Raw genomic sequence first — 26,135 nt, 5'->3', positions numbered from 1 at the left:
ATTTAAATGTAATGTTATAATATATCAACAGTTTTGTTTTTCTGTTATTGTAATTTTGATGACAATGGACTTTTAAACTAGTTGAATAGTCGTGTTAAGATTTTGGAGAAAACAATAATTTTTTTTTTTTAAATAAGCAAAGACTGTAAGATTGTCTCCTACGCTTGTTTTATAGTTATCGGAAATCATTTTGACAAAGTGCAGCTACATCAATACTTTAAAGCCTTGCTTTGACAAGCTTTTCACTAATCATTTCAAGAAATAAATTAATTAATACAAGGTTTCTCTTTGAAAATTTCCCTGGATTTTCTAGGTGTTCATCTGCAAAGATGGGATGGAGGTGAGAGAACAGGCTGGGACAAACACTGGGGAGAAAATACCCTTCTCCATCTCACCTAATTTTCAGGTGTTTCCCCCCCCCCCCCCCACAGCCCTTACAATCATCTGACACTTTTGGTCAAATTGGTAAAACTATTTCTTGATATATCTTTGCATCTGTGCTTTTTGTGTGTTCGGTTAAATTATGTGGACCAAAATAATGTCCACAAGGGTAGAGTGTATTTGGAGGGAGGAAATAACTTCTATTATATCTTTTCTCTGTAACATTTTTTTAATTCCACTGATTCTGCTTTCAGGAAAACAAAACCATCAAGAAGAATCAACCCTACCCCAGTGAGCACTGAGCAACCACTCTCTAAGCCCAAGATGTGTTTCACATCCACACCTATTAGGCATTCTCAAGTTTCTCTGTTTCAACCTGAAGCAAGTCCTGAGGCCTTTCCTATCCCCCAAGGATCAAGCATTACCTCCATTCCAGGAAGCCTTCAGGGGGAGAGAGAGATGTTGAAGAAGGAACGGTACATTATGCAATTTGGGGAGGGATGCTGGTAGGTGGGACAGATCTCCTGTGGGTTAGTTATGTTGTTGTAATGCCATCATAATGTAGATCCAAACATTTGTAAGTATTAAGATTTGAATTTTAAAATGGCAGTACATGCAACTGCAGGATTATTCGAAAATTCAAAAACCCAGAGCTAAACCTGAAAGATATTTGTATAGTGCCATCCTAAGCCGAGTTACAATGTTCTAAGGCCATTAACTTCAATGGACTTAGAAGAGTGTATCTCTTAAGATTGCACTGTTAATTTCACTTTTGATAATGTCTTTCATCTTGATCTCTTTTAATCTTGTAGGTGATTGTGTTTGTTAGAATTTGGTCCAACAGTGCTGAAGAACCTTGATATAGTTTTAACCTGTATTTCATAAATCCACGGGAGAAAATTGCATTAAGTAATATGTTTCTCTGAAGAAATTGCAATCTTAATTACTTGAAAGAATCCTGTTGATTGTTGCAATAGGGTTGGAATGATTTGATCTTGCTAAGATGCCTGCTTTTCTGAGTTCTATGTCCAGTTTTGGATTTTGAATTACAGGTCCAAGTTGTTGCATCACACTTCTTCCTCATCAGGCTTCTCTTTGGATTTTGGTACACCCAACAAACCTAACTGTGGCTGGAATGCAGGTCTCCTTGTTGAAAACCAGTTGGTAACTTCTGCAGATGTCAAAAAGGTCACCTGCAGAAAACAGCTGGAACTACTGGCTCAATTGTATTCATCATGCATAACAGGTAAAGAGGTGGGAAGCTGTAACACTAAGCATTTTGTGATATTCACATTCCTTTTGATGTGGGGGGATGCTAAGAAAAATGATCTGTAGAAACGTCTTCAGAATAAAATGTTGGTCATGGTGAATTTTTAAATGAAAGGCTGCCTTGGAAAACCATAGATTTTGGTTGCTTAACCACTCCAGCTGTGTCCATAATTTGAAAGACTTTTTCTAATGCTTTTTTTAAAAAAGAACAGCACTTTGATTCTTAGAATATTGAATGTCATGCCTAATGTGAAATTCTGGGACTACCTTTCACTTGCGCAACCAAGTCTTTTCAGTTCTTAAGAACATAAGAAAAGTCATGCTGGATCAGACCAAGGTCCAGCAGTCTGTTCACACAGTGGCCAACCAGGTGTTGCTAGGAAGCCCACAAACAAGACGACTTTTCAGTTCTTAAACACTGATTTTTAGTTTTGATGTGTTGGAGATGTAGGAAAAAAAGAAATGAGTGCTGTAAAATGAAAATTTCTGTGTATTTAAGTTTGCCTTTGGTCGGAACAGAGAGAAAGACAGGTGAACGTTTATTATGATAAAAATAACTCATTTTATGGTTAAAAGTAATGGTTTGTGATTGGATTAATGTCAGGAGCAAGCCATGAGGATGGTATGCAGTAGTGCGATTGTGCTGCTTCCAGGTGCTGTTGTGTTGTTCTGTCCAAGGCCAGTCTGTGACCCGTGTTTAGCCTTCATAGATTCCCATACTGTGGGAATCGCCAAGTGCTCCTTCCTGCCTCTGGGAGGGGGGTTTCCTAGGTTACCAGTTATCTCCTTTTGCTTTTCCATATATGCTATGCACCTTGCCTTTGCCCCTTACTAGTGTCCTTTTGAATATGGCTTCTGAAACCTGTCGATTCTAACCAATAAAACTGCTTTCGTGGATTTGCCGTCTGCTGAAATCTGTTTATGGGTTCGCCGCAGGGCTAGAGCTCACAATTGCCTAGCAGTGTCTTTAATTTTGTATAATAGTACCTGTGCTTACTTTCTCCAATTGGATCAGGACAGAGTGGTACTTTGGGAGAGGGGTTTAATGTCTTTCATCTGTACAGTTTCCCCAGTCTAATCCATCCCCAATGACATTGCTCAGAACCAATTCAGGAAGTCCTGCAACTACTTTTAAATAAAATTTTAAAATGTAATTTTAAAAAGTTCATATGAAATAATCATGAATCTCCTGTATCAGGCATAGTTTGACACTTAGGTATAGATATTTTGATCTACAATTTAATTTTTTTAAATAATTTTGCTTTAGTTTTTTAAAATGGTAACTCACTGAGCCCAAAGAGTATATAGGATTTGATTTTTTAAATGAACAAATTGAAGATGCTCAGAGTAAATATCATTATTCCTTCACTTTGCTTTGCAGAAAACCTTGTGCCAAATATTTTCCTGGAGCTTTTCTTTGTGTTGCAGCTGCTAACATCCAAGAGAACATTTTCTTCAGATGATGGAGAGAAAGACCCAGATTTTGATGAAGAATATAGAGGTCAGAAGTTATGTTGGAAGTTATCCTGGGTGGCTAATTAGATACCGTTTGTAGCACGTGTTAATAAAAGAGAGAAGTTCATATTTTTTAAAGTTGCATTTTGTTTACAGTGGACATGTTAGAGGCAAAAAAAATTGGTCCTGATTTCTTCGGTTTCTAAAGGACAAGCGTATAACTAATCATTTGAAACCTGGTTTTAAAGTATGTGATCCTATTGTGTGAATTACTTGAAAACCTACAAGACTAGGGATTTTAATGAAAATCACATTTGTATGAGTAGAAATTTATTTCAGTTTATGTAAACATCCAAAATGGCCATATGCATGTTCAGATAGTGTAACCTGAGCTGCTTTCACACAGGTGTGGGAAAAGCCGCCCCCACTGCGTGAGCATGAGCAAGTGGAATTGAGGGACATGGGGATGGCATGCACATGCCCTATCCCCACATCACTCACTACCTGCACCCCACCCTCTTCCTGCTGGGGAACTTCTGCATGCTCTGCTTACTCCTGATGTTCTCTAGTCAATCTGCAAGCATTGAATTTGGCTTGGGTATGGCTGTTCCATACGTCTGCCTTCTTTCAGAAGTATTTGTGCTGTGGTGTCAGTTTATTTCTTCTGCATGTGGCCAAATAATCAGGAATATCCACTGAGGGTGCAGGATATCAGGTTGGTGCAGAAACGCAGAGCAGATGACAATCTTGCCAGGGCCCTCTGCAGCTTGGCAACCTCTCCCCTCCCATCAACAGTTGAGCTGTGGCTGACAGCTGAGCCTTGGCTGAGATTTTTTTAAAAACCCTTTTAAAGTGCTGAAAAGGAAGTGCAATGCTAGAGATGGGCGCTGTCATTTTGGAGGCAACACAAACCTCCCTCCTCTTCCTAGGTTGGCTGAAGTAAGAGCTTTCACATCAGTGCCTGCAGTCAGAGCACTGTTTCGCCTTTAAGTCAGAGCAAAGAAAACTTTTCTTTGCCCAGGAACCCCATGAGCCATGCTCAGAAACAGCACAGCATTGTGTGGAAGCTCCTGAATAAAGTGAGGGCATGCTGGGTGCCACCTGGGGAAAAATCCCCGTGTGGAAATATCGCTTTTCAGTGGTTGGCTTTCTCAAATTCCTGGTGGTAAGAGACAGTGTTGGAAGTAGGATTGTGGGATTTGTTGGTAATTAGTGGCTGATCTACCAGTTTTTCATGAGATGTAGCTCCTAAGCAGTTCTTGCTCTGTGGAGATTACCTAGCTCTCTACCTAGTTTCTCATTTCTTTAACTCTATTTAACATAATTAAGGATGTTATTACATTTTATTTACAGATGCAGTAGAGAGGCAACACTTTCGCAGTGTGCACAACTGTGTCTATTTTGCTGTGCAGGTCCTTGATTATCAATTTGAGTAAGTTAAAAGGTTTTGGAATTAGGGTTGTTGAGCCTGTCACTGGCAATCCTGAGAGCATATGGGGTTGGGGCATGGGAAGGGGCACCATTGTGCGATGTGGTGATATCATTTCTGTTGATGTCATACAACACTCTAAATCTTCCCACATGTGACCAGAAGGACAATTGCAATGAACTGGAGGAGTCAAAACCATACAGATTAGGGAAATTTCTATAGCATCATAGATGCAGCAATCGGAAGTGACGTCTCTGTGTCTGCAACCTCAAACCCCCCCCCCCCACACACACACATCTCTCTCCCCAGTAGGCAATCTGGCAAGCCTATTTGGACATAGTTCATTCTGTGTACATTTACTTTTACTTTTTGGTGCTTGCTTTATTGCTGAGTCAATGTAGGGCTGAATAACGTACTTAGCACTGCACAGTATTAACTCATCTGTAAGAAAACTAGGGTCCAATGATCACTAGACAGCCTCATCTGAAACGGGGGCTTTCCTGTGGAAAGGTGTCTTCAGTTGTGTTTGGATTTGATTTTGCTTCCAGTGCCACCAGAACTAGAGAAGTCTGAGTGCACTTTCACACATTCCAAATAATGCATTTTCAATCGACTTTCAATGCACTTTGCAGCTGATTTTTTTCTGTGTGAAATGGAAAAATCCACTCACAAACGGTCATTAAAGTGCGTTGAAAGTGGATTGAAACTGCATTATTCAGGGTGTGTGAAAGCACTCTGAGAACTTCTTCGCTTGTCCATCCGTATTGGCTAATTTCTGTCAGTGCTATGTGTAAGTTAGGGGTGCAATTCATGATCTGTTTGGATTTTATCTTTCACTTGATGCTTTCTTCCTTGTTGCTGTTGTATCTGTTGGTAGAGTTGTATCTCATTTAGAAAAGGGGACATTGAAGCTCTTGGCGGAGAATGAAAGGATTGCATCCTTTTCCCCTGACTTGCATAAAAGGCTTATGGCAGCCTATGAAAACAGTACGGCAAAGGTAAATGCTAAGTTGATTTTGATATCAGAAGAATTATGTGAAATTGTGGTCTCCTTAATTTTCCTTGAGGGCTAAATTTTTTTTACCATTCTTAACCTTTATGAGTCTCCAGTATTTCTGTCTTCTTACCATTAGAAATTGGTCTCTGTACAGAAACATTCTAATAGAGCCAGAATTACAATTGCAGTTAATTGCGAGAATAATAAAAGCACTGTCTCTGCCTCAAAAGCTTTAAAAAATGGCAAAAAACAACAGTTAACATTTTCTCAGTTGTAATAAGTTGACTTCCTGAACATAGGCCATTGTGCGCATGTCCTGTCTCTGAAGCTGACCAAATGTAGAGTTCTAACAATTGGCATAGGAATTTATAAGAAAGAGAAGATTGTAATTCCAGGCCCTTGTGGTTTAATTTTTCCCTATTTATATTTGCACTTCATGTTACATTAGGATGAATATGTTATGATTACTTGTTTATATATTTTGTTCAGGTGTCCCTCTTGCTGCCCTCATCTGTGCAGTCTGTTTCTTTCCAGCCAGAAACTGATGATCGGTCTAACTTTTCCAGTGATAAGGCATTTCATGTATTTAAGAAGCAGCGGTAAATTCAATTTTCCATCAGGGGGTGTGGTCATGTTTTATGATTCATTAGTTTGCAAAACGTTATGCTGGTTTTTGAAGAGTAGTTCTCAAAACATTCAGTGGTGTAGAGGATACTTCTTTGTTGCACTGAGCTAACCATGAGGGCTACATTGTCTGTGCCGAGGAAGTAGCCTATCATAAATAGCTTGATTCCTAGTGGAAAATAATATTGAAAGGGAGTCCAATTAATTTTTGTTGTAAGACTGAAATTGTGCACCCTACTTCCTCCTCTTACAGATTTGTCTCATGAGAAAGATCTGAAATTAATTGGGCAGAATCAATTATCTGATTTCCCCCAGAATTGTATTAATTTTTAAAAATAGGCATCTTAAGAAATAATCCATGCAGACATTAATCTGAACCAGTTTTGAGGCTCAGTCTTTCTACAAGAGAGCAATTGTTTACCTTGGTTACTCACTGCGAAATCAGATTGTCCAGGCTGTGTTATCTAACATCTCTTTATAGCTAGTAGCAGTAATGGCCAGCCCTTGCTTCTTCACATTCTCATCCATAACTACTTGTTTGCATTTCTTTTTGTTACTTTTCTGTGATCTTTGTTTTTTTGTGGGAAATTTCCTACCTCACATCAGGCTTGGGGTAGAGATATGCCTTAAATGCAGTTTGTGTAAGTTTTTACAAGGTTTTAATGAAAAAGCAAGGCAAGTTTTCATGTTGGCAAGTATGATAAAAAAAATTCTTAAGTCTCTATCCTGCTAGACTGCACCGGAGTAGCACACAGCTTTTGTTTGCGGCAAACTTTTAAAGGGCTGGCTCTGGGAAAAGAATGATAGTGTTGTAACAATAATAGATCTACTCAGCAGTATTAACACAATACACAAATTAAGAGGTTTGCAAGCTGGGAATACCCTTGGAGTTGAAGTGAACACAGCCAGTGGTCAAGCCGTATGCTGTAGAAACAGCAGCCCTTTCCCTTATTGGCTTCACTTGGTGGAGGGGAAATGCCTTTCTGTGTACACGCCTCCTTCATCAAGCAAGGTCATCCCGTTTTCCACATAAAGCATTGACTTGCTTGGCAGTAATTCCAGTTGATTTCAGTGGAATTTTCTTGCAGTATGTGTGGTTAGGATAATAGTTTTAAGTGTGTGTGATGGTGTAATGGGTTCTTTGGCTTTTGTTTTTGAACAGTCACTAGTAGAATATCTTCCAGTTACAGGGTATAGAATGAAAGTAGAGTACTCTGGAACCAATAATGTGGGTTAGTGGTACATCTGATTGTGATTTTGGATGTTGAAAGACTAACCGTTGACATGTCTGTCTCCTTCAATAGGGATATTTTCTATGAGTTGCTGCGTGAATGGGAGGATAATAGTGAAAAATCAGGTTGGGATTTTGAGAGGTGCCTGGGCAACAGGATCAGGTAATAACCTTTGGTGCAGCAGTTTTGCTGTATGCAAGTTACACTCCTTAAGTGCTCACACAAGTTGAAGTACTGCCTCATCTGTTGGAAACCAGTTTGTAATCGGTGTGGGACCTATCTTCTCGAGTTCCACAGGGCTGAGTTCTAACCCCCATGCTTTTTAATCACTATGTAAAGCCCTTAAGACAAATCATTCGTTGTCTTGGGGGTTAGTTGTCATTAATGTGCTGACGATACTCTGCTTTATATATCTTTATCCAAATATCCTGGTGATGCAGTAGAATTGCTGCCTGCCCATTGTGGTTAACTGGCTAAAAGTGAACAAATTGAAACTAAACCCTGAAAAGACAGAGGTAGTGCTGGTTGGGAAGGCAGAGGCCTTGAAGGACATAGTTCTTTCTACTTTTGATGAGGTTCATCTGACCTTTGCTGACTCAGTTAAACCCCTTGGGGTCATACTGGATCCAGCTTTATTACTGGAGAAGCAAGTTAATACAGCTGCAAAAAAGGCTTTCTACCAGCTCAGCCTAGCCTGTAAGATGGCCCCGTTCCTCGATATGCCAGTCCTGGCCACCTGAATCCGCACCACAATAACATCGAGACGAGACTACTGGAGTGCACTTTACATTGGTCTCCCCTCAAAATCAACTCAGAAACTCCCAACTGGTCCAGAATGCTTCAGCTCCACTATTAGTGGGAACTGGACAGAACATTCATATTACTCCCATTCTACGGACTCTCCATTGGATGCCTATTTGTTACTGAGCTCAGTTTAAGGTACTGGCTATCTCATACAAACCCCTTCATGGCCTTGGCCCCACTTATTTGCGGGATTGCCTCTATCGCTATTCTCTGCTACAACAACTTTGCTTATGTCATCAGGGGCTTCTGCAGGTGCCAACCTGCAAATGGGCAAAATCAACAACTGCCCATACACGTGCTTTCTCTGTTGTGGCCTTATGAAATGGCCTGCCTGAGGAGGTCAGGAAAGCTCCCACTCTCCTGGTGTTCCTCAAAGTATGCAAAACAACTATTCAGGAAGGCTGAATTAGTAATTTGTTTCTTATTTTACAGAGTTATGATGGCCCACCTTTCAGGTGTCTGTAACTATAGCCACTTTGCCAGGCTCTTTCAGAAGCAGCTTCTTCAGGTAAGGAATGACAGAATTGCTCGTGTTTCCCACTTGTAAAATGGTAGGTTTTGCTGACTGGTGGCAAGACTTCCATGGTAGTAAAACTTTCCCTTAATTTGCATCTACAATATTGGGGAGAAAAGTTTCCCTGTAAAGTTAGGCTGCCATGTTTCTAGTTGGTGGTAGGAATTTACTACTTTTTGCATTTCTTTGTTTTTCTGTGTTGCCATAACTTTATGCAACAACTTTGCTTTTTGTGGAGGCTGTTTTGCTGCTGGATTTTATTTTTAGTTTCTGTGGTTCTGTGGATGTTTAGAAGGAACAGATGAGAGCCGTGTAATCTCAGCCTTATAGGTCTGAGGCCTTCTGAGTTAGCATAAATTAATGTTTTGCATAACTCTTTCTGCCTTTGAAAAAAGTCAAATCTTGTTGTTGTGCAGTCTTACTTTTGTCCTGATTCTTATAGGACCTGCCTCTGCCTATTCTGCACAATAATACTTGAATAAAAGGACTAGCAGTGATCTGTCTGGAACTGTGGGATGAATTGCTAAGCAAGCTCTGAAAAATCATGTGTGGGAAATGGAAAGAAAACACTCCTTCAGTATTGCGTCCAGTAATTAATTTGTGGCCATCTTAAATGTCTTTTGTATAGACAGAAATGTTGTGGTGTTTATAGAGCTCTACTATATCTCATCTGCCAAAAGAATGTGTGTGATAACTTTCTGAAATCAACAGGAGTGACCGGGGTTAATTAGGAAGTTCTGGATCTCAACCTGTGTCGATTCACATTCTTGAATTCAAATCAGCATGTTGCCTTTGGGTTTTGACAAATATATGTGATCTCATTTTGTAGTTCTATACTGATAACAGAATCAGTAGAAATAGCGCCACAAAATTTGAGTTTGTTTAACTGAAAACATACTGTGTTTTGGAACGACATCTGGAGCCATGAAATACCTGTGCTGTTTTCTCAGTGGTGGGTTCATACATGCAATTCGCTTCATGTTGCACTCATCAAAATGATGAATATTCGTGTTTGAACTCGCTCTCAGTGGCACTTACTGAGTGATGTAGGAGCATTTCAATCAGCTTAAGCTAGGAAGTCATTTGGGACAATAATGAATGTTATGGGACTATGGTGGTGGACTGTTGGGTGCTAAAAGGAGAAGCACCTTAAACATTTTGCACCTCCCCCTTTCTCCCTCTCTCTTCCAAAGATGTGTCAAGTTCCCATTGGAGGTGGCACAAGCTGGGGAGACTCCCCAGACCAGGATGTACTTAACATGCTGGGGTCAGACAATCTGAGTCGGTTGAAGAGACTGCAAGAGAGATTTATCGTCCCTCAGAGCATCAGAGGACCGTGCCCACCGCCTTCTTTCCCTGGATGCCAGGAGTTCTTCAGGGACTTCATCCTGAGTGCTGGAAGGTTAGCTACTTATGGCTGGTTCTGTCCAGGCCATTTTCTGGCAGGGCGGTGGCTTCTCTAAGACCCATTTGCTGTACATTAGGTTTGGTTCTGACAAGCGCCCAAATATGTGGTGGAAGATAAAGTACTGAAAAGCGCTTGTGCTCAGTCTCTTCCATTGTTCCCAGATGGCAGGTTAACTAGGTTTTTGCCTGCATTCCCACAAATCTTGCTTTCTTTGGGTAGCTGGGTCTTTATTTGCTTATTGCCTCAGTTAACAAAATGCATTTCCAAGGGCCACAGATTTGTTTTCTTTCCATATTCCGTGAGGCAATATGACATTGCACTGTGAAAAGCTAAAGAAAGTGATACTATGAGAAAGCTTTATAATTTAAGTTGTATTTTAAAATTGCACAAAATGCAGTTGAAATATTTGTGTATGTACCCTAAAATGTGTGTGTTACAAATGCATGTCCAGATTGTCTCTATAAAACACCATTCATGGCTTAAGAGTTACTTTATCAATTTTTTATTTTTAATCGTATGACCAGTACCCTAACACATATAGGACAAAGAGGAGTCCTATGGCATAAAGACCAACAATTTCTTATTCTAACAAAACGTTTTGGACTAGAGCCTACTTTGTTAGATGAATGAGGTGAGTCCTCAGTTGGCAGACACATTGATTCCATTATGAGTGTTTTAAATACCCTCTTCCATTGTAGCAACCATTCTCAGGTATAGTTATTAATCACTGTATAATAATAAACCAGGGGATAGTTAACACAACAATGAGCTAGCTGAATTTAAACTGCTTTTTAGATTTGCACTATTCATCTTAAATTCTTTTTATTTCTTTGCTAAAGCTATCAATTTAATCAGCACCTGATGGACAGTCTCTGCCTGCAAATAGTGGAACTGGATTCTCTGGCCTTGGTGGAGAATGAGCGCAGTGATGGGGAAACAATGGATGAACAGGTAAGCTACATTGCCTGGGGACAGCAATTCAGAAATCTCACTCATTGACCCAGTCCTAACGCTGAATCTTTATTATCTTTTCCTTTATAATATTGCATAAGTAGACTGAACAGACTTTTAGTAACTCTTGTATCTGGCCCCCTAATATCCAGCCAGTACCTTTCCACCTATAATTTATACCCATTATTGCGTGTCCTATCCTCTTCTGCCAGAGGATGCATACTGTTTTCCAGAATTATGTCCATATATGAAGCTACTTTATGCTGAATCAGGTCATTGAACTATCAAGATGGGTATGATCTATCCTGAACAGCCCTGGCGCATGTAAACCCTTAATGTCCTCCTGCTAGATAAAAAGCTAGACACGAACGGGCTAGGCTGCTTCTCAGAGCACAAAGTGCAATGCTGTCTAGTGAACATTTCATTGCAAACGAGTCACCAGAATGGATCCCACTGACTGTTTTTGCACTTGTGTTGGTGCTTACAGTTCTAGTGGGCTGCTGGTTTGCCCCCCCCCCCCGCAGAAAAACAACAACAACAAATCAGTCTTCCTTCTTCTGAGATCAGTGATGTTGTCATATAAACAAATCAAGTTTAGTGAGAACATAAATATTCCTAGGAGGATTGATTTGGGAAAGAAAACAGTACTGAAGCAGCAGGGGATTGGAGTTGCCAACAGGCTCCATTTTGTAATGTTATCACTGTCACCTGAGGAGAGTAGAGGGGAGCAGAGCCACCATTGCCCAAATGGTACTAGGGAATACAGTGAGTGCTGTGAACACTCTTGGCTCAAATGATTAAATGGATGACGGGAGAAATACATGCACCACCCTTATCACCTTGGAGTAAGTTTATGTACTAAATTAATACATTTTCCAGTCTCATTAGAAGTGGCCCCGAGGCTGCTTTTTCAATCCCTGATGAAATAATTGATGAATTGGTTGCTTTTATGCAGTGGGGAAGAACATTTGTAAATAGCTCACCTCTCCATATAGCCAACTCAACTCTTAAATAGCTGGTGTATGAAGCCCCAGTCTGAATCAGGTGTGAAGGGGGGAAGCCACTTTCTATGCGGTTTCCCCAACCTGTATGGTTGACCCAGAAGACCAAATGGCAGTTTTGTGGGGCTGTTTTCGATCAGGAAATTGGCAACATGGGAAAGGCTTAACTCACCCTACCTTAGGCCCCTATCTGAATCGGCATCTGTCATACCAGCTATTGAAAACAGACCAAAACCGCTACAGTGTCTTGTCTTATTTGGCTTACAGTCTTACCTACTGTTTGCTATCATAGGGGCTCTGGAGGTTTTAGAAGAGGACAGAATATTAGATTGTTATCCTGAACCTGCTCCTTGTCTGTAACATGTATGACTTTTGGGTTTTCTCCCCCTGTTTCAGGATGAAAAGAAGCATTTTGCTGCAGTCCTTATGAACCTTCGACTCCTGGCAAAGTTCTTTGGGTTCCTTGTCTTCCTGCCTTATCGCACAGTAGAGCCCCCAATAGGAGACCTGCAACAGTCTGCAGTGACCTTAAGGAACCACGTATGTGACCTTACAGATTAACCTCTTTATTTTCTATTTTATATCTCTTTTTAATTAATAAAAAAGGAATTACATGTAATGTTTCCACAACGGATCCAAATTGATCCAAGATATCTTGTGTTTGTATTTGGAAACAAAGTCATTGGTAGTATTCAATGAGATATTAACTGTGGAATGAAAGATCTAGAAAATAGTCACGCTAGGACTGGAGTGACCGAGGTTCTAATCCTGTTTTGGTTATGGAGGTCACCGAATGACCTTCATCTACACTCTTTCCCTCTGCCTATTCTCTCTTGTGATGTTGTGAGGATAGAATGGTAGAATGGAAAAACATGTATGCCTCACTGAGCTCCTTAGAAGGAAGGGCAGGATAAAAATGAACTTGTAGTGTTTTATGTGTGTATTTTTGAAATAAAGACAGAGGTTAGTTTCCTATGTATATTTCCAGTGTGATATAATGCTTAGAGTGTCAGACTAGGATTTGGGTGATGCGGGTTCCCACCCGCATACGCAAACCATGTAAGCGTACTGGGTGGCCTTGAGCCAGTCAACCATTCTCAGCCTAAAGTACCGTATAGGATTGTTGTGAGGATAAAGTGGAGGAGAGAAAAACGTTGTTGTTATCCACTTTGGGTTCTCAATTGGGAGAACAGTGGGGTAGCCAATATCCAAATATATATATATATATATATTGTTCCTATGTTTGTTTTCTGTCAAGACCCTTCCTGTGTTGGATATATTGAAACTGCTAAGGCAATCAATTCAGAAACAGCGCACAGTCCTCACCGTACCTTGGGTTGTAGAGTTCCTTTCCCTAATGGATCATATTGCTCCGTTTCTTGACTACTATGGGAAGATATTTACTCTCCTCCTACAGCTGTACAGGTAAGTGAGGTGGAATATCTTTGAAATATTCATACCTAGCTTTTTAGTACAGAATCCCCTCAAAGCAGCTTACATAACAAAATCATACAGGAACCCACTTTGCTACGACCCTGACAAATGTATCAAAACAACAAATGAGCAGTTAAAGCAGTGTATCTTAAGATGAACAGCCAGCAGGAACCAAAACGAGCTACAGCAATCCAGAACAAGTAAAACTATCCAGACACAGAGTTAAGTAAAACAAAAGCCTGCTCAGTAGTTTCTGTCCTTTTAAAAGTTGAGTATGATTTGCCTCATGTTAAATATAATAATCTTGACGATGCCCCCAAAAAGGCCTTGCTAGCAGGGCCTCAGAGAAGATTGATCTGTCAGCTGTTATTTAGGGCTATAAAGGTCAAAACCAGCACTTTGAATTTGGCCCATGATTCTCTTTGAATTTGGCCCAGCACTTTGAATTTGGAAGCCTGTGAAGCTAGGTTTGTATAATCCTAGTTTCTTGCCCCAGATAACAGCTCGATTGTATGCATCTTGGATTAACTGAATACTTTGACACACTTTTCAGGGGTAAAGAGTGTATTATACTAATCCAATCTGGAAGTTACCTGAATATGCTTAAGCTAGTTACCTCGCTCCTCCTCCCAAAGCTTTGAAATGGAGAAGAATCAAAGAGAATCATGGTGTTTAATGTTCTCCCTCTTTTACCCTTCTCTTACAGATGCCTACTGCTTTCTGAAGATAAAAAGATGTGTTTCCTGAACAAGCTACTGATTCTTGCTGTTTTGGGATGGCTTTTTCAAGTAAGGAGAGTGATTGTTTCCTTTAGGAAATAACAATTCCTGTTACAGTCCTTTGAAAAATCACAAGAGTCATGTACAACTTAAGTCCTGGTATAGCACTTTCCCCAAATGTTTCCAGCATTTTACATGAATACAGCTTTTTAAGCAATTCTCTAAGGTAAGCTGGTATTGCCGTTCCTACGCTGAATGTGGGTGTGCCTTGCCTAAGGCTAGCTCATGTTCCAGGTTGAGATGAGGTCTGAAAGAGGAAGTTCCAGTTCAGGCTTTTTTAGTCACTACATTGGCTCAGATGAAAGTTACGGATTATTATGGATCTTCAAAGAAACTTTTAATAAAATTCTCTGCTATCTTAGAGCTATGCTAGTTTTTTAACTTCACAGTTCAATAATGGGATGACAAACAGGTTTGTGCCTGGGAAATGCATGTGTATGTGAATTCCTACTCAGGTTGCAAAAGGCTTGAGCTGTAGTGACTGTGTGCACCAAATATACCGGACAGATTACAGTGCCTGTCATTAATCAGCAGCTAGTTTATAGTGCATGATGCTATATACTATGTATTTATATGTACAATGTACAAATTTCCAGTATGTGTATATATGCCAGTAGTGTATCAACAGTGGGGTTGGTTTGCCATATTTAAGGCATGATCATCAAACTCAAATGGGCTAGAGGTGCTTAGAGGCCTTGCCTGTCTTATTAAAAAGAACTGTTTTGATGAGTGAGGGTGCCAGTCATAGGATGAGTGGCTAGCTTCTTAAAATATCCTTTGCCAGTCAAACCCAATATGCCTCTGTTTCACACCTTATCTGCCAAAACCCCTTCACCTATTGTCATTGCCTCAGTGAGGGAAACATACAGATTGCCTGTCTGTTTCCCTGTAGTGTAGCAGTTAACTCTGAAGGGCTGTTGAAGTATGCAGAACATCATGAGGGGAAGAGCTAAACACCCTCTCCTGTGCTGCAGCTCTGATCTTAATCTGGGCCCTTTCTGGCTGCTCTTTAACAGTTACAAATATTGCATTTGCCACATATGTTCCCATCATCTAGTAGGGTTTGACCGAGTCTTCTTTCTCACTTAATTAGAGAACATCGCCCATTCTACATGACAACAAACCCTGACAAACTGTAAATTACTTGATAACTTTTGTACACAGAAGGTCCCAGGTTCAATCCCTGGTGTCTCCAGTTAAAAACATGAGGTAGTAGGTGATGTGAAAAACCTCTACCTGAGACCCTGGAGAGCTGCTGCCATCAGAGTAGACAATGCTGACCTTTATGGACCAGTGGTTTGTCTCAGTCTAAGAAAGCTTAATGAGTGTGAGTACTGGATCCCGCTGGGTACACCAAAATATCTAATTTGGCTCCAGTTTTGACAGCTGTGGTTTATGAGCGTATTTAAGAACATAATTTAAATCCAATGGGTTTAGGTATTAGGTAAGAGAAATGGTAATACAGGCTTTTAAGCTCATCAAGCAACTTACTGTGCCACAAATCATTCTCCCCAACATTTCTGTGGGAGTGCTGTGTGTCAGTACTTATCTGAGTGGCTTGTTTCTTGCATCCTTGTTCTCAGCGTTTTCCCATGTGGTAGGCCAGCTCTTAGGCAAAGAGAGTACTTGTATTCATTAAAGCTCCATGCTTAGTTCTGTTGGAGTAAGGAAACGGGCTTCAGTCTGGGTGATAGTTGAGGTGGGGGACAAGACCTGACCTTCGCTGCAGATACTGGGGTCAGGAATAATCCTTTCTGGTGGTGTCCTTGAGTGAACTGCTTTATTTTTTCCCCTAGGAAACCTTTTTCTCTAACTGAAGCTAAGACTGTGTTTTGGTTTGCTCTGCACTGCTGGTGGGTTTAACTGTTCAGGGTGTGTATTCCAGGTCCCCACTGTCCCAGAGAACCTTTTCTTTGCTGGTGAAGCGAGACTGGAAGGATTGTCAACAGACTTAGAAATAACAGTTCAAGCTCTGGTAAGCTTGAATATTTGAGCACATGATGGTGTGCATTTGAGCAGGGTTCTTGTTTGTTGCTGAGATGGATTTAGTTTAAGAGTAACTGGGAGATTAAAAGTGTATTCATGCAGTATCTGACCCTTTCCCCTCCCCCTTTCTTAGGATTCTGTGCCTTTGGTGGATCAGCAGTTGATTTATTCTTGTTGTCCATATCTTGGTGAGTCATTTATCAGTCTGTTCTAAATGAAAAAAATATATCTTCCTCCTGCATGAGGGACCTTTAGATCTTTATCCTTTGGTCATTTTTGGCCGTTTTTGACCCCCCCCCCCCCCACCAGCTATGAGTTTTGCTGTCTTTCTTGTCCTGAAAGGGGTTATACTACTCTTCACGAGGCTAGAGGACATTTCTCATCTTCTTCATGACATCCTCAATTAAGAGAAAAGGTGGGATTGTTTTACCTTCTCTCTTGGCCTCTGTGGAAATCCAGTGATTACATGTTTGGTATACTTTTTTGTCTCCTACCTGTATGTGTTTGGCCAGCTTTTCATCCTTACATATTCAATTCTTCCAGGTGAGTTGAAGAAGCTGCTGTCATCTTTTGTGTCTGGTAGTGGAGGAAAGAACGGTGGCTACATAAGAAAAATAACCCCAACTGCTGCTGAGTCTCTGGCCCCAAAGCCTTCCATCACTCAGCAGAAACTTCAGGTAAAAGGCTTCCCTGAATGGGAACAAACATTTACAGCAAGGATAGGCAACAGCAAGGTTAGGTGGCAAGATCATACAACTGTTCACAGAAACGGCAGCTCCTGGACCGATACTGGACCGCTTCTGCAGCCAAGGGGCTGGGAGAGCGAGCGGATGGGAAGGAGCTCCCTGGCAGCTGCTTTTTTGTAAACAAACTACCCTACCTACCCTTACCATATGTACAGGTAGATGTAGACATCATTGGGTACCCTGGGGCTCTTTTTAAATAGGGAAAGACATGAAATTGGTTCCAAGTGTAGGACCTTTGACAGAAACTGGCCTGCCTGCTATGTTAGGCTAGGCTGTGTTGAATGAATTCAATAGTATTTCTTTCTCCCTCCCCCTCTCTTTTTTTTAGAGGCTAGGGAAAGGGGAGACTTGTGAATAGAATAATTTTACATAGTCTTTCAAAATGTTAATGCTTTACTAAAATATATATTTAAAATTAAAAGTGTGCAATATGAAAAACAGGTACCACAATCTTGTTACATATGTAATATTCTGTAAATGATTAGTGTCTACGGACTGTGGGTCATATGGAATATTCTGGCCTCTAGGGTTTTTGTTTGTTCTTTTTTAATAGGCAGAGCTGGAGCAAGCCTTCTTCCACAATCATCCCCCATCACTGCGGAGAACAGTAGAATTCGTGGCAGAAAGGATTGGATCGAACTGTGTCAAGCACATCAAGTAAGGGCTGGGAAGTCTACATCTAAATTTCTGTAGCGTTTTTTGAATTGCCTGATGTGTGTGTGAGTGTGTGTGTGTGTAAAGTGCCGACAAGTTGCAGCCGACTTTTGGCAACCCCTTATGGGGTTTTCAAGGCATGAGATTAACAGAGGTGGTTTGCCAGTGCCTTCCTCTGCATAGCAACCCTGGTATTTCTTGGTGGTCTCCCATCCAAATACTAACCAGGGCTGACTCTGCTTAGCTTCCAAGATCTGATGAGATCAGGCTATACCATGCTGCCTTCCCTCCTGAATTGCCTGATAGGGAGGCAAAAATTATTCAGGATGGTGAAAACCCAAGGCTGCCTGTGAAGAGCTCCAGGAGGATCTCCACAAGTTAGATAAGTGGGAACACACTGTGGCAAATGAAGTTCAGTGTAGGTAAGTGTAAGGTGAGGCACATTGGAACAAAAAAATCCTAACTTCTATACTAATGGGGTCTGAACTTGCTGAGACTGAGAGGGAAATAGACCTCAATGAAAATGTCAACCTAGTGTGCCACAGTGGTGAAGAAGGCAAAGTTTATTCTGGGTATTATTAGGAAAGGGAATGAAAATAAAATGGCCAGTATTATAATATCCACACACATGAAGCTGCCTTACACTGAATTTGACCTGTGGAAATGCTAAGTGGGATCCAACCAGCATTTCACTCTGCAATATACCCTTCTGGTTCCTAGCCAGGCATTTCTGTTTGATTCCCCCCCCCCTTCTTGGCCAAGGTGAAATAGATATCCTGAGAAGTAAACTATGATGTGGTGTGTTTTGATTTTCACTGTTTCTTTCTCCTCGATCATTGGCTTTTGCAGGGCAACTCTGGTAGCAGAGCTGGTGAAAAAAGCTGGGGTCATACTGCAAGGTAAAGTGAAGGAAGAAGATGCTGAATATGACAAGCTGCTTGATGGGGTGTGCTCTGAGCTGTATGAAGAAGGAGCGCAGGCTCTTACCCAAGCTAAAGAGTAAGGAAGAAAGCTGATTTAATGCAAACTTCTTCACTTTTCTGGTTGATTGGCTGGTGATGTTGTGTAGAATTTGTTGTTTACCCCCAATTTTTTAATCCTCAAGGGTTCCCACAACAAACAAGAACGATTAGTATGGAATAAAAACAATGAAAAATACAATAAATAAAAATAAATACAATCTCAATGAAAGTGGTTAAAGTGTTGGACAAGGATCTGGGAAGCCTAGGTTTCCACTCTACTGTGGAAGCTTGCTCGGTGACCTTGGGCCAATCACACAGTCTCAGCCTAACCTACCCCACAGGGTTGTTGTGAGGATAAAATGGAGACGAGAATGGTGTGAGGCGCTTTGTCCCCATTGGGGAGAAAGGAGGCATATAACACTGAGACTGCATACATTACAAGGCTGCTTTAGTTCTAACCTTGATACCAACTATTTAATGATCCCCCTGTGAACACATGGAGCTGCCTTATATTGAATCAGAGCATGGGTCCATCAGGATCAGTGCTCTCTGCTGAGATTGGCAGGGATTCTCCAGGTTCTCAGGCTGAGGTCTTTCTCATCACTCCTACTCCTTGAGCCTTTTAACTTGGGATGGGAAGGCTTGAATGTGGGCGTTTTGCATGTAAAGCAGATGTTCTCCCACTGAGCCATGGCCCCTTTTAGTTGCAGAGGGAACCATATGAGCTTCCAGCACTATAAGCCATTTTGGCCTCCCCATTTGGGCTGAATCACGTAGAACTAAAGGAAACTTTTTCCAGTCACCTGCAGGGAGTGCACCATGTTTGTTTTCCTCCCTGAGGACAAGATGGACTTCAATTGTCAGAAGTGTAAGTTGATAGGGCTTTTAGAGGAAAAGGTTTGGAGCCTGGAGGAAAAGATTGCTACTCTCCACGAGATCAAGGAAGGGGAGGATTTTACTAACAGAAGCCTTGATGCCCTGCATAGGGAAGGGGAGACCGGTCAAAGGGACAACAGCTTGGTTGCCTGTTATAATGAGACTCCTCAGAGCGCTACAGCTCAACCCCAAAGGTGTCAAGTGAGACAGCACTGAGTACCATTAGAACTCAGGAATCGATTCCAAGCCCTTGCAGAGGTGGCAGAGTTGGAAACACTGCCAGCGGAAGAATCACAAACACAAGGGAGACAGAGGGAGGAGAAAAGGAGGATACAAAGAAATGGCACTGGAAGGAAAAGGAAAGTTTTGGTCATAGGTGACTCCCTGCTGAGAGGTATGGAACATCATGTGTCCAGGCCTGACCCCCTGGTCTGAGAGGTGTGTTGCTTGCCAGGGGTGAAAAAGATGAGGCCGACCGAATCCTAAAATTGATCAAACCTTCAGATCATTACCCATTTGTGATGGTACCCGTGGGAACCAACAACATGACCGTGAACACCATCAAAAGCATTAAGGTTGATTATGAAGCTCTCGGGAGGAAGCTGAAGGGAATTGGGGCACAGGTGGTGTTTTCTTCAATCCTTCCTGTGAGCGGAAGGGGAATGTGACGGGAACAGAAGATCATGGAAGTGAACCACTGACTCCATTGGTGGTGGCGGAAGGAGTGATTTGGATTCTGGGACTGCGGGCTAGGTTTTCTGGAAGATGATCTACTAGCACGCGATGGACTTCACCTACTAGCACGCAATGGACTTCATGAGTTCTACATCTGGATAACAAAAATGAGGAACATGCATACTGGATGAGGGATACATTTCTGGGCAGCAGTGTGTGTGAACAACATCTTGGGGTTCGAGTGGAGCGTAAGTTAAATATGAGCAGCCAGTGTGATGCAGTGACAAAAAGGCTAATGCAATCTTGGGGTGTATCAACAGAGGCATAACATCCAAATTGCAAAATGTCATAGTCCTGCTGTACACTGCATTGGTCAGGCTGCACCTGGAGTATTGTGTGCAGTTCTGGAGGCATCACTTCAAAAAGGATGTGGACAGAATGGAGTAGGTGCAGAGGAGAGCGACGAGGATGATCAGAGGCCTGGAGGCTAAGCCCTATGAGGAATGGCTGAGGGAATGTTTAGTCTGGAGAAGAGGAAGTTGAAGGGGGACATGATTTGCTCTCTTGAGTATTTGAAGGGCTGTCACTTAGCGGAGAGCAGGGAGCTGTTCGTATTGGCAGCAGATAGGACCTGCAATAATGGGTTGAAATTATGGGCGGAAAGGTACTGGCTGGATATTAGGAAAAAATGTTACAATAAGAGTAGTTCAGTAGTGGAATTGGCTTATATGACCCCTTCCAATTCTATGATTCTATCTGTAATTCAGCTTTTTTGATTCTGTCTCTTAATAACGTCTTAGGTGGTGGTGCAGTGTCGGGGAGGGGGATGGCCTGAAGTTCTGATATTGAATGAATGTTCTGGAATTTTTACAAAATCTCAGTTTCCTTTATACATTTATAGATTTTGCAGAAAGAAGGGCCCTGAGGCTATGAAAATCCTTCTGCCAGAAGAGATATCTGCAGCAGTATGTACATTTTGGATTGTTTACCTTTTATTTTTGTTTGCCTTATTAGTTCTATATGATAGAAAGTTTGGTTTCTGTATGACACTATGACTTTAAAACTGCTTGAATCTATTTCTTAACCTAAAAATTTTGGTTGAAATGTTAAGCAACATTTTGCTTCCATTATTCTGGTAGTTTCCAACTTTTAGGACCAAGAAATCCCCCCGCCCCCCAATCGTGCAGTTTTTGCCGTTAGAAGATAAAACGATTCAGTTGCTGTATCAGGCTATTCAAGGAAGTGTACTTATTTGCACTTCTATAAAATCAAAAGCTGACAGCGATGGAAGAGCCAAACCCATTGCTGGGTTGTCATATGGACTTTATCAAGCAGCAGCCAAATATAGCTGCCTTATTTTCTGTCAAGAAGAATTTTCGATGCAGTTGCTCGTTTGCTACAGTTCCGTATTGATTTGTTGAGATTGCTTTGTACAGTGTTGATTGCTCCAGTGGAAATAGCCATAAGTCTCTCTTGTTCTTCCTCCCGAGGTTTTGAGTTGTGCAGCAAATATTGCCGTGGGGTTAGCGACGGAGAAGGCCTGCACCTGGCTCTCCACCAACATCGCAGGTAGGCTGGCCAACTCCCTGTAGGTGTGTGGTGCATGGCTTGAATGGGAATCTTTGGGGCTTAGAATTAGTCTAAATCGCCAGATGATTAAGGACTAGTGTGGATTTTTGGGAGTAGGGGCATGGAGATGATTTTACCAAGAAATGCAGTGGTGAGCCACAGTACACTTAAGACATGGCACTTTTCAAACAGCACTTACATACAGGGCGGTTGGCCTACCTAGTTATTTTGAAGGGTGTGCCTAGGTTTACCAAGTTGTTGTGATCTTGCGGCCTCGTTTCACTTTTTATTTCTTTTATGCTAACAAAAAAATAATAAATATTTAGACGATTAAATTTCAGTTTTTTAAATTTTTTATTTTAATCTAAAGATACACACAAATCATTAAAGAGACTGCAGAAGTATAGGCTGTGCACATTTCTAGTTCTTGTTTTGTGTTTGTGGCACTTTGTACTAGTCTGGATTATAGTAACTTGATAGTGTTGGCCTGATATGATTATGGGAACCTACTGAGGTAAGAGTTCTACAGCTGCTTACATCTGTAAGGTACAAAGGTAAGTAAACTGCCAATAGAAGCAAAATAGTGCATTAGAGGTCCATTGAGGTGCAGGAAATAATTCATTCTTTAAAAAGAATAGAAAAGAAAAATTACAGTTGCATAATTGGGTATATGAAGACCTTCTCCACAAAACTCAGTGTTTGCACACATCTAAAACACTGTGCAGTTACCCTGTGTTTGAGCAGTGTTGGGTTTCTTGGCCTCTCTAGCCTGTGGTTGAAGCACCTAGCAACCTTCAAGATTTCCATTCTATTGATCTCACTGTGCTTTTATAGAAGATGACTTTTGTAATGCAGAAACTAAATTGTTTTAGGTGGATAATTCCCACATTCCAAGGACTGACTGATGCTGTAATTACTTCATCATACAGATAAGCCCCTTAAGTATGTTGAGTGCTGAAAAACTTAGATGGCCAGTTTCTTTCTCAAAAGCCATGTATAGTTCCAAGATCTCAAGCTGATGATGGAGAAAGGGAGGGGGACAATAGGATGCACACATAGAAGTTTTTATTTCATGCCTTCTCATCCTTATTATTGAGACTAAAATGGCATAGCAGAGAGGCTTTAATGGTTTTGACAAAAAAGGCAGCATATGGGGTTTCAGGATGAAGGGGATGATGATGTTCATAGCTTGCAAGAAAAGGGGACAATTTTTGAGAAGGACGGCCTGTTGCAGAGAGAGAAGCAGCAACAATGGCTGCAGGAATAGCAACTGGAGGGGGAAATGTACATGGTGGTTATGTATTCTGTTGGTCACATTTACAAGGGTTTTAGCATGCAGCTCTTAGAAACTTTGGCCACCCTACTATACCACCTTCCATCAGGCTCCTAGAGAGCATAGGAGCATCCCCTTTTAAACTTTTCTATCTATTGTAACCTGCTAGTATCTCTATGGGCAGAGGCTGCATCACTTCTGTGGTTTCTACAGTGCCGAACATACTCTCTAAACATTACAGTAGTAGCAGCAGCCTTGGGAGTGAAGACACTGATGGATCTACATATGCAGTGGTGTCAATTTCCTGATTTGCACTGCGTGGAGGAATAAGTGCTCTGGTTTGTTCCTTACAGCTTTGATTAAGAGAGAAGTAAAAGCTGCCTTTAATCACATGTTGAAAATTCCGGTGCCTTCCCTGCCTGGTGCCAGTGAAGGTGTTCAGAGGAAGAAAAGCTGTCCCCCAGACTGCCACCACAAGGCAACGTTCCCCTCCCAGATAATCAATGAAATCAAGGTATGGATCTGCTGTTCTCCCCTTTAATCTCTATTCCTGGCTCCTAAATAAAAACCACTCACCATCTCACCCCCAGCTTTCTGACATGGCACATTTCCCTACTCCTGAGCATTATTGAAAAAGAAGAATTTCTAGTAGGATGGATGGAGCTGATATTATTGTCCATGTATCTTATCCTCTCACAAGCACCGTAGCAAAGCTTTGTCTTTTCTGTGTAGTTACGAGAGATCTCCTAGGAGCCCAGAGCCATGTGTATGTATCATAAGTGACAAATACTGTTCTGTCTAGGATGTCCTTTGCATTACTGTGGGGCCACGGGATGAAGGCGAAGAAATCCAGTTTCTCCATCTAGAAGGTTTATTGGGAAGGCTAAGACAGTCACTTCAATGCAGAAAGGTAGAAATGGGTTTAACTTGTGACAAATTATTTATGAGAGTGCCTTATACTGATGGTGAAATGAATCCATGTCTGCTAGCTCTGTGATATGTATGGACAGCTTGGTAATTTTTGGATGAAATGCTTGTCTACTTGTTGAGGTATTTGTACTCCACTTTTCTCCTCAGCAGGGAGGCAAAGTGGCTTACATCATTCTCCCCTCCTCAGTTTTATCCTCACCATAGCCCTGTGAGATAGGTTAGGCTGAGAGGGATTAACTCGCCCAAGGTCACCCACAAGCTTCCATGGCAAAGTAGAGATTAGAACGTAGGTCTCCCAGGATCTAGCCTGACACTCTAACCCAGGGGTGTCAAACATAAGGCCCGAGGGCCAGATCCGGCCCCTTGAGAGCTCTTATGTGGCCCACGAGCCAACCAAGGCAGCCCCCCCTCAACTCTAAGTATGGGCTGGGTAGGCATAGCTGTCAAGCTCAGGTCTCCACCTCTCAATCTATGCAAAGGACTCACTAAGACAAGTGTGGTCTGAAGTAAAACACTTTATTCAAAGACAAGCAGGCTAAGACTAAGATTTGACCACTCACAGGCATAGCAAAACAGGCAATACTTTCCCAGGAAAGTTTACTAGACTATAAGCACTTCTGGGGTCCTGGGCCAGCGTTGCCCAGCAACGACGGAGATAAGGATTCCCACGATTGAAGACACAACACCAGGTGCTTGGCTGTGCTAAACCGAAAGCACAAACACCAGAGAGGCCCTGGGAAGCGAGACCAGGCCAAAGCCCTGACAATAGCCTGGCCCGACCAAGTGACATTTATGTCATATCTGGCCCTCATAACAATTGGTTTTGACACCCCTGCTCCAACCACTACTGCACACTGGTCTAATCAGTTGTCTCCGCTTATTCTAAGTTCAGATATTGTTCTTGACCTGATTTGTTTGCTTGCTTTCCCCTCCTTTAGCTGCTTTTTTAATTCATCACTATGAAAGTGGCAGATATGTATTAGTAATGAATTTCCCCTTTAAAATACCTGAGAACAGCTACCACAAAAGGATGTGGACCCTCCTTGCATATTTTAAAGGCAAAGTTGCTGTTTATAGAGGTGATTTAATGTAATACTTCAGTGCCCAATACAAAACATTTTTTAAGAAGCAGCAACAGTCTTAATTATGAAAATATTTCTTGGTGGGCATTTTTTTTAGTGTTGTATTTTGTTGTATTTAGTTTTTAGTTAGTTTTCTATTTAGTTTTTGTATCTTTTGTATTTCCCCTCCACAGTTCATATGTCCAGCTTCAGAACAACAGCTAGCTAAATGCACCGTAGAGCTGGCTTCCCTCCTAGGTAAGTACTGGGGGAAAATGTCCTTCTTAGCAGTGTTCCCATTATCTTCACTTTTGTTTGGATATCTCACTTTTTGGAATGGTCCATTGTTCTATGTGTTAATGATCTTCTCAAGGCAGGGTCAGTACAGCAAAGCAATAGTGATACAACAAAGCAGTAGTGATGAGTGGCAATATATATATTTGTTTTATCAACATAGCAATTAATCTGCATGTAAAGGGGAAAAAATGAAGAGGCCTGACAGTTAACAGTTACAGAAACACACTGAGTTGGATCCTGTCAGACAGATTTTTGCAAAGGGATGTGGGAGGCAGGTGACTGCCCCCTCCCATGACTGCCCTTCAACTCCCTCATGCTGTTCCTTGGGGTTCCCCATCTCCTAGGAGCACCATTTGGGGGGCATTTTGGGTGAGGGGGAAAGTGAGAAAGTCATGCTCTGCAGGCAGAAATCTTATTGCCTGTGGTAAATTTTCGGTGAGATGTAAGCCATTGTCTGGTACTTGAATTGTTCAGATGTAAACAATTAATACTGGGAATAAAAAGTATGCATATTCCACTGTGGGTAACTCTTCCCATGCATTTTGAGAAGACGACTCTTTCAGAAGATTCTGGAACTCTTCTTAAGGTGGAGGAGCCCACTCAGTTTCTGTCTGCTGAAATAACTTGGCTCTTGCTGCTCTCTATATGCTAATATCTGTTAGGGATTTCTCTCTCTCCCCCCCCCCCCCCCGATTCAATTATTATAGTTAGGTAGAGGAAGAGGTTTCTTTTTGCATAAAAAACACAACACTAGCAAATGCCAGAATGATAGTCATATTGGACTGTGTCATCTAATATTCTTGTAGCACCTGAAGATTAACACATTTA

At 41.5% G+C, this 26,135-nt stretch overlaps 1 protein-coding gene across 1 annotated transcript in view; it reads left to right on the top strand.

Annotated features, from left to right (window-relative positions):
• The window catches only part of CDAN1 (codanin 1), a 46,413-nt gene that overhangs the window by 9,630 nt on the left and 10,648 nt on the right, over nucleotides 1-26,135 (top strand). The window contains exons 3-25 of the mRNA XM_056851700.1: nucleotides 636-857; nucleotides 1,434-1,627; nucleotides 3,032-3,151; nucleotides 4,459-4,537; nucleotides 5,412-5,532; nucleotides 6,021-6,130; nucleotides 7,460-7,549; nucleotides 8,624-8,699; nucleotides 9,899-10,107; nucleotides 10,953-11,064; nucleotides 12,462-12,605; nucleotides 13,324-13,490; nucleotides 14,206-14,287; nucleotides 16,164-16,253; nucleotides 16,398-16,452; nucleotides 16,808-16,941; nucleotides 17,564-17,667; nucleotides 18,514-18,663; nucleotides 21,079-21,142; nucleotides 21,668-21,746; nucleotides 23,373-23,533; nucleotides 23,822-23,929; nucleotides 25,205-25,268. Coding sequence (XP_056707678.1) covers nucleotides 636-857; nucleotides 1,434-1,627; nucleotides 3,032-3,151; nucleotides 4,459-4,537; nucleotides 5,412-5,532; nucleotides 6,021-6,130; nucleotides 7,460-7,549; nucleotides 8,624-8,699; nucleotides 9,899-10,107; nucleotides 10,953-11,064; nucleotides 12,462-12,605; nucleotides 13,324-13,490; nucleotides 14,206-14,287; nucleotides 16,164-16,253; nucleotides 16,398-16,452; nucleotides 16,808-16,941; nucleotides 17,564-17,667; nucleotides 18,514-18,663; nucleotides 21,079-21,142; nucleotides 21,668-21,746; nucleotides 23,373-23,533; nucleotides 23,822-23,929; nucleotides 25,205-25,268 — 2,735 coding nt within the window. The remainder of the gene's footprint in view (nucleotides 1-635; nucleotides 858-1,433; nucleotides 1,628-3,031; nucleotides 3,152-4,458; nucleotides 4,538-5,411; nucleotides 5,533-6,020; nucleotides 6,131-7,459; nucleotides 7,550-8,623; nucleotides 8,700-9,898; nucleotides 10,108-10,952; nucleotides 11,065-12,461; nucleotides 12,606-13,323; nucleotides 13,491-14,205; nucleotides 14,288-16,163; nucleotides 16,254-16,397; nucleotides 16,453-16,807; nucleotides 16,942-17,563; nucleotides 17,668-18,513; nucleotides 18,664-21,078; nucleotides 21,143-21,667; nucleotides 21,747-23,372; nucleotides 23,534-23,821; nucleotides 23,930-25,204; nucleotides 25,269-26,135) is intronic.

Source organism: Euleptes europaea, chromosome 6, assembly GCF_029931775.1.
Source record: "Euleptes europaea isolate rEulEur1 chromosome 6, rEulEur1.hap1, whole genome shotgun sequence".
NCBI lineage: Eukaryota > Metazoa > Chordata > Lepidosauria > Squamata > Sphaerodactylidae > Euleptes > Euleptes europaea.
The sequence above is the reverse complement of the archived record's forward strand: the minus strand, read 5'-3'. Positions and strand labels throughout refer to the sequence as shown.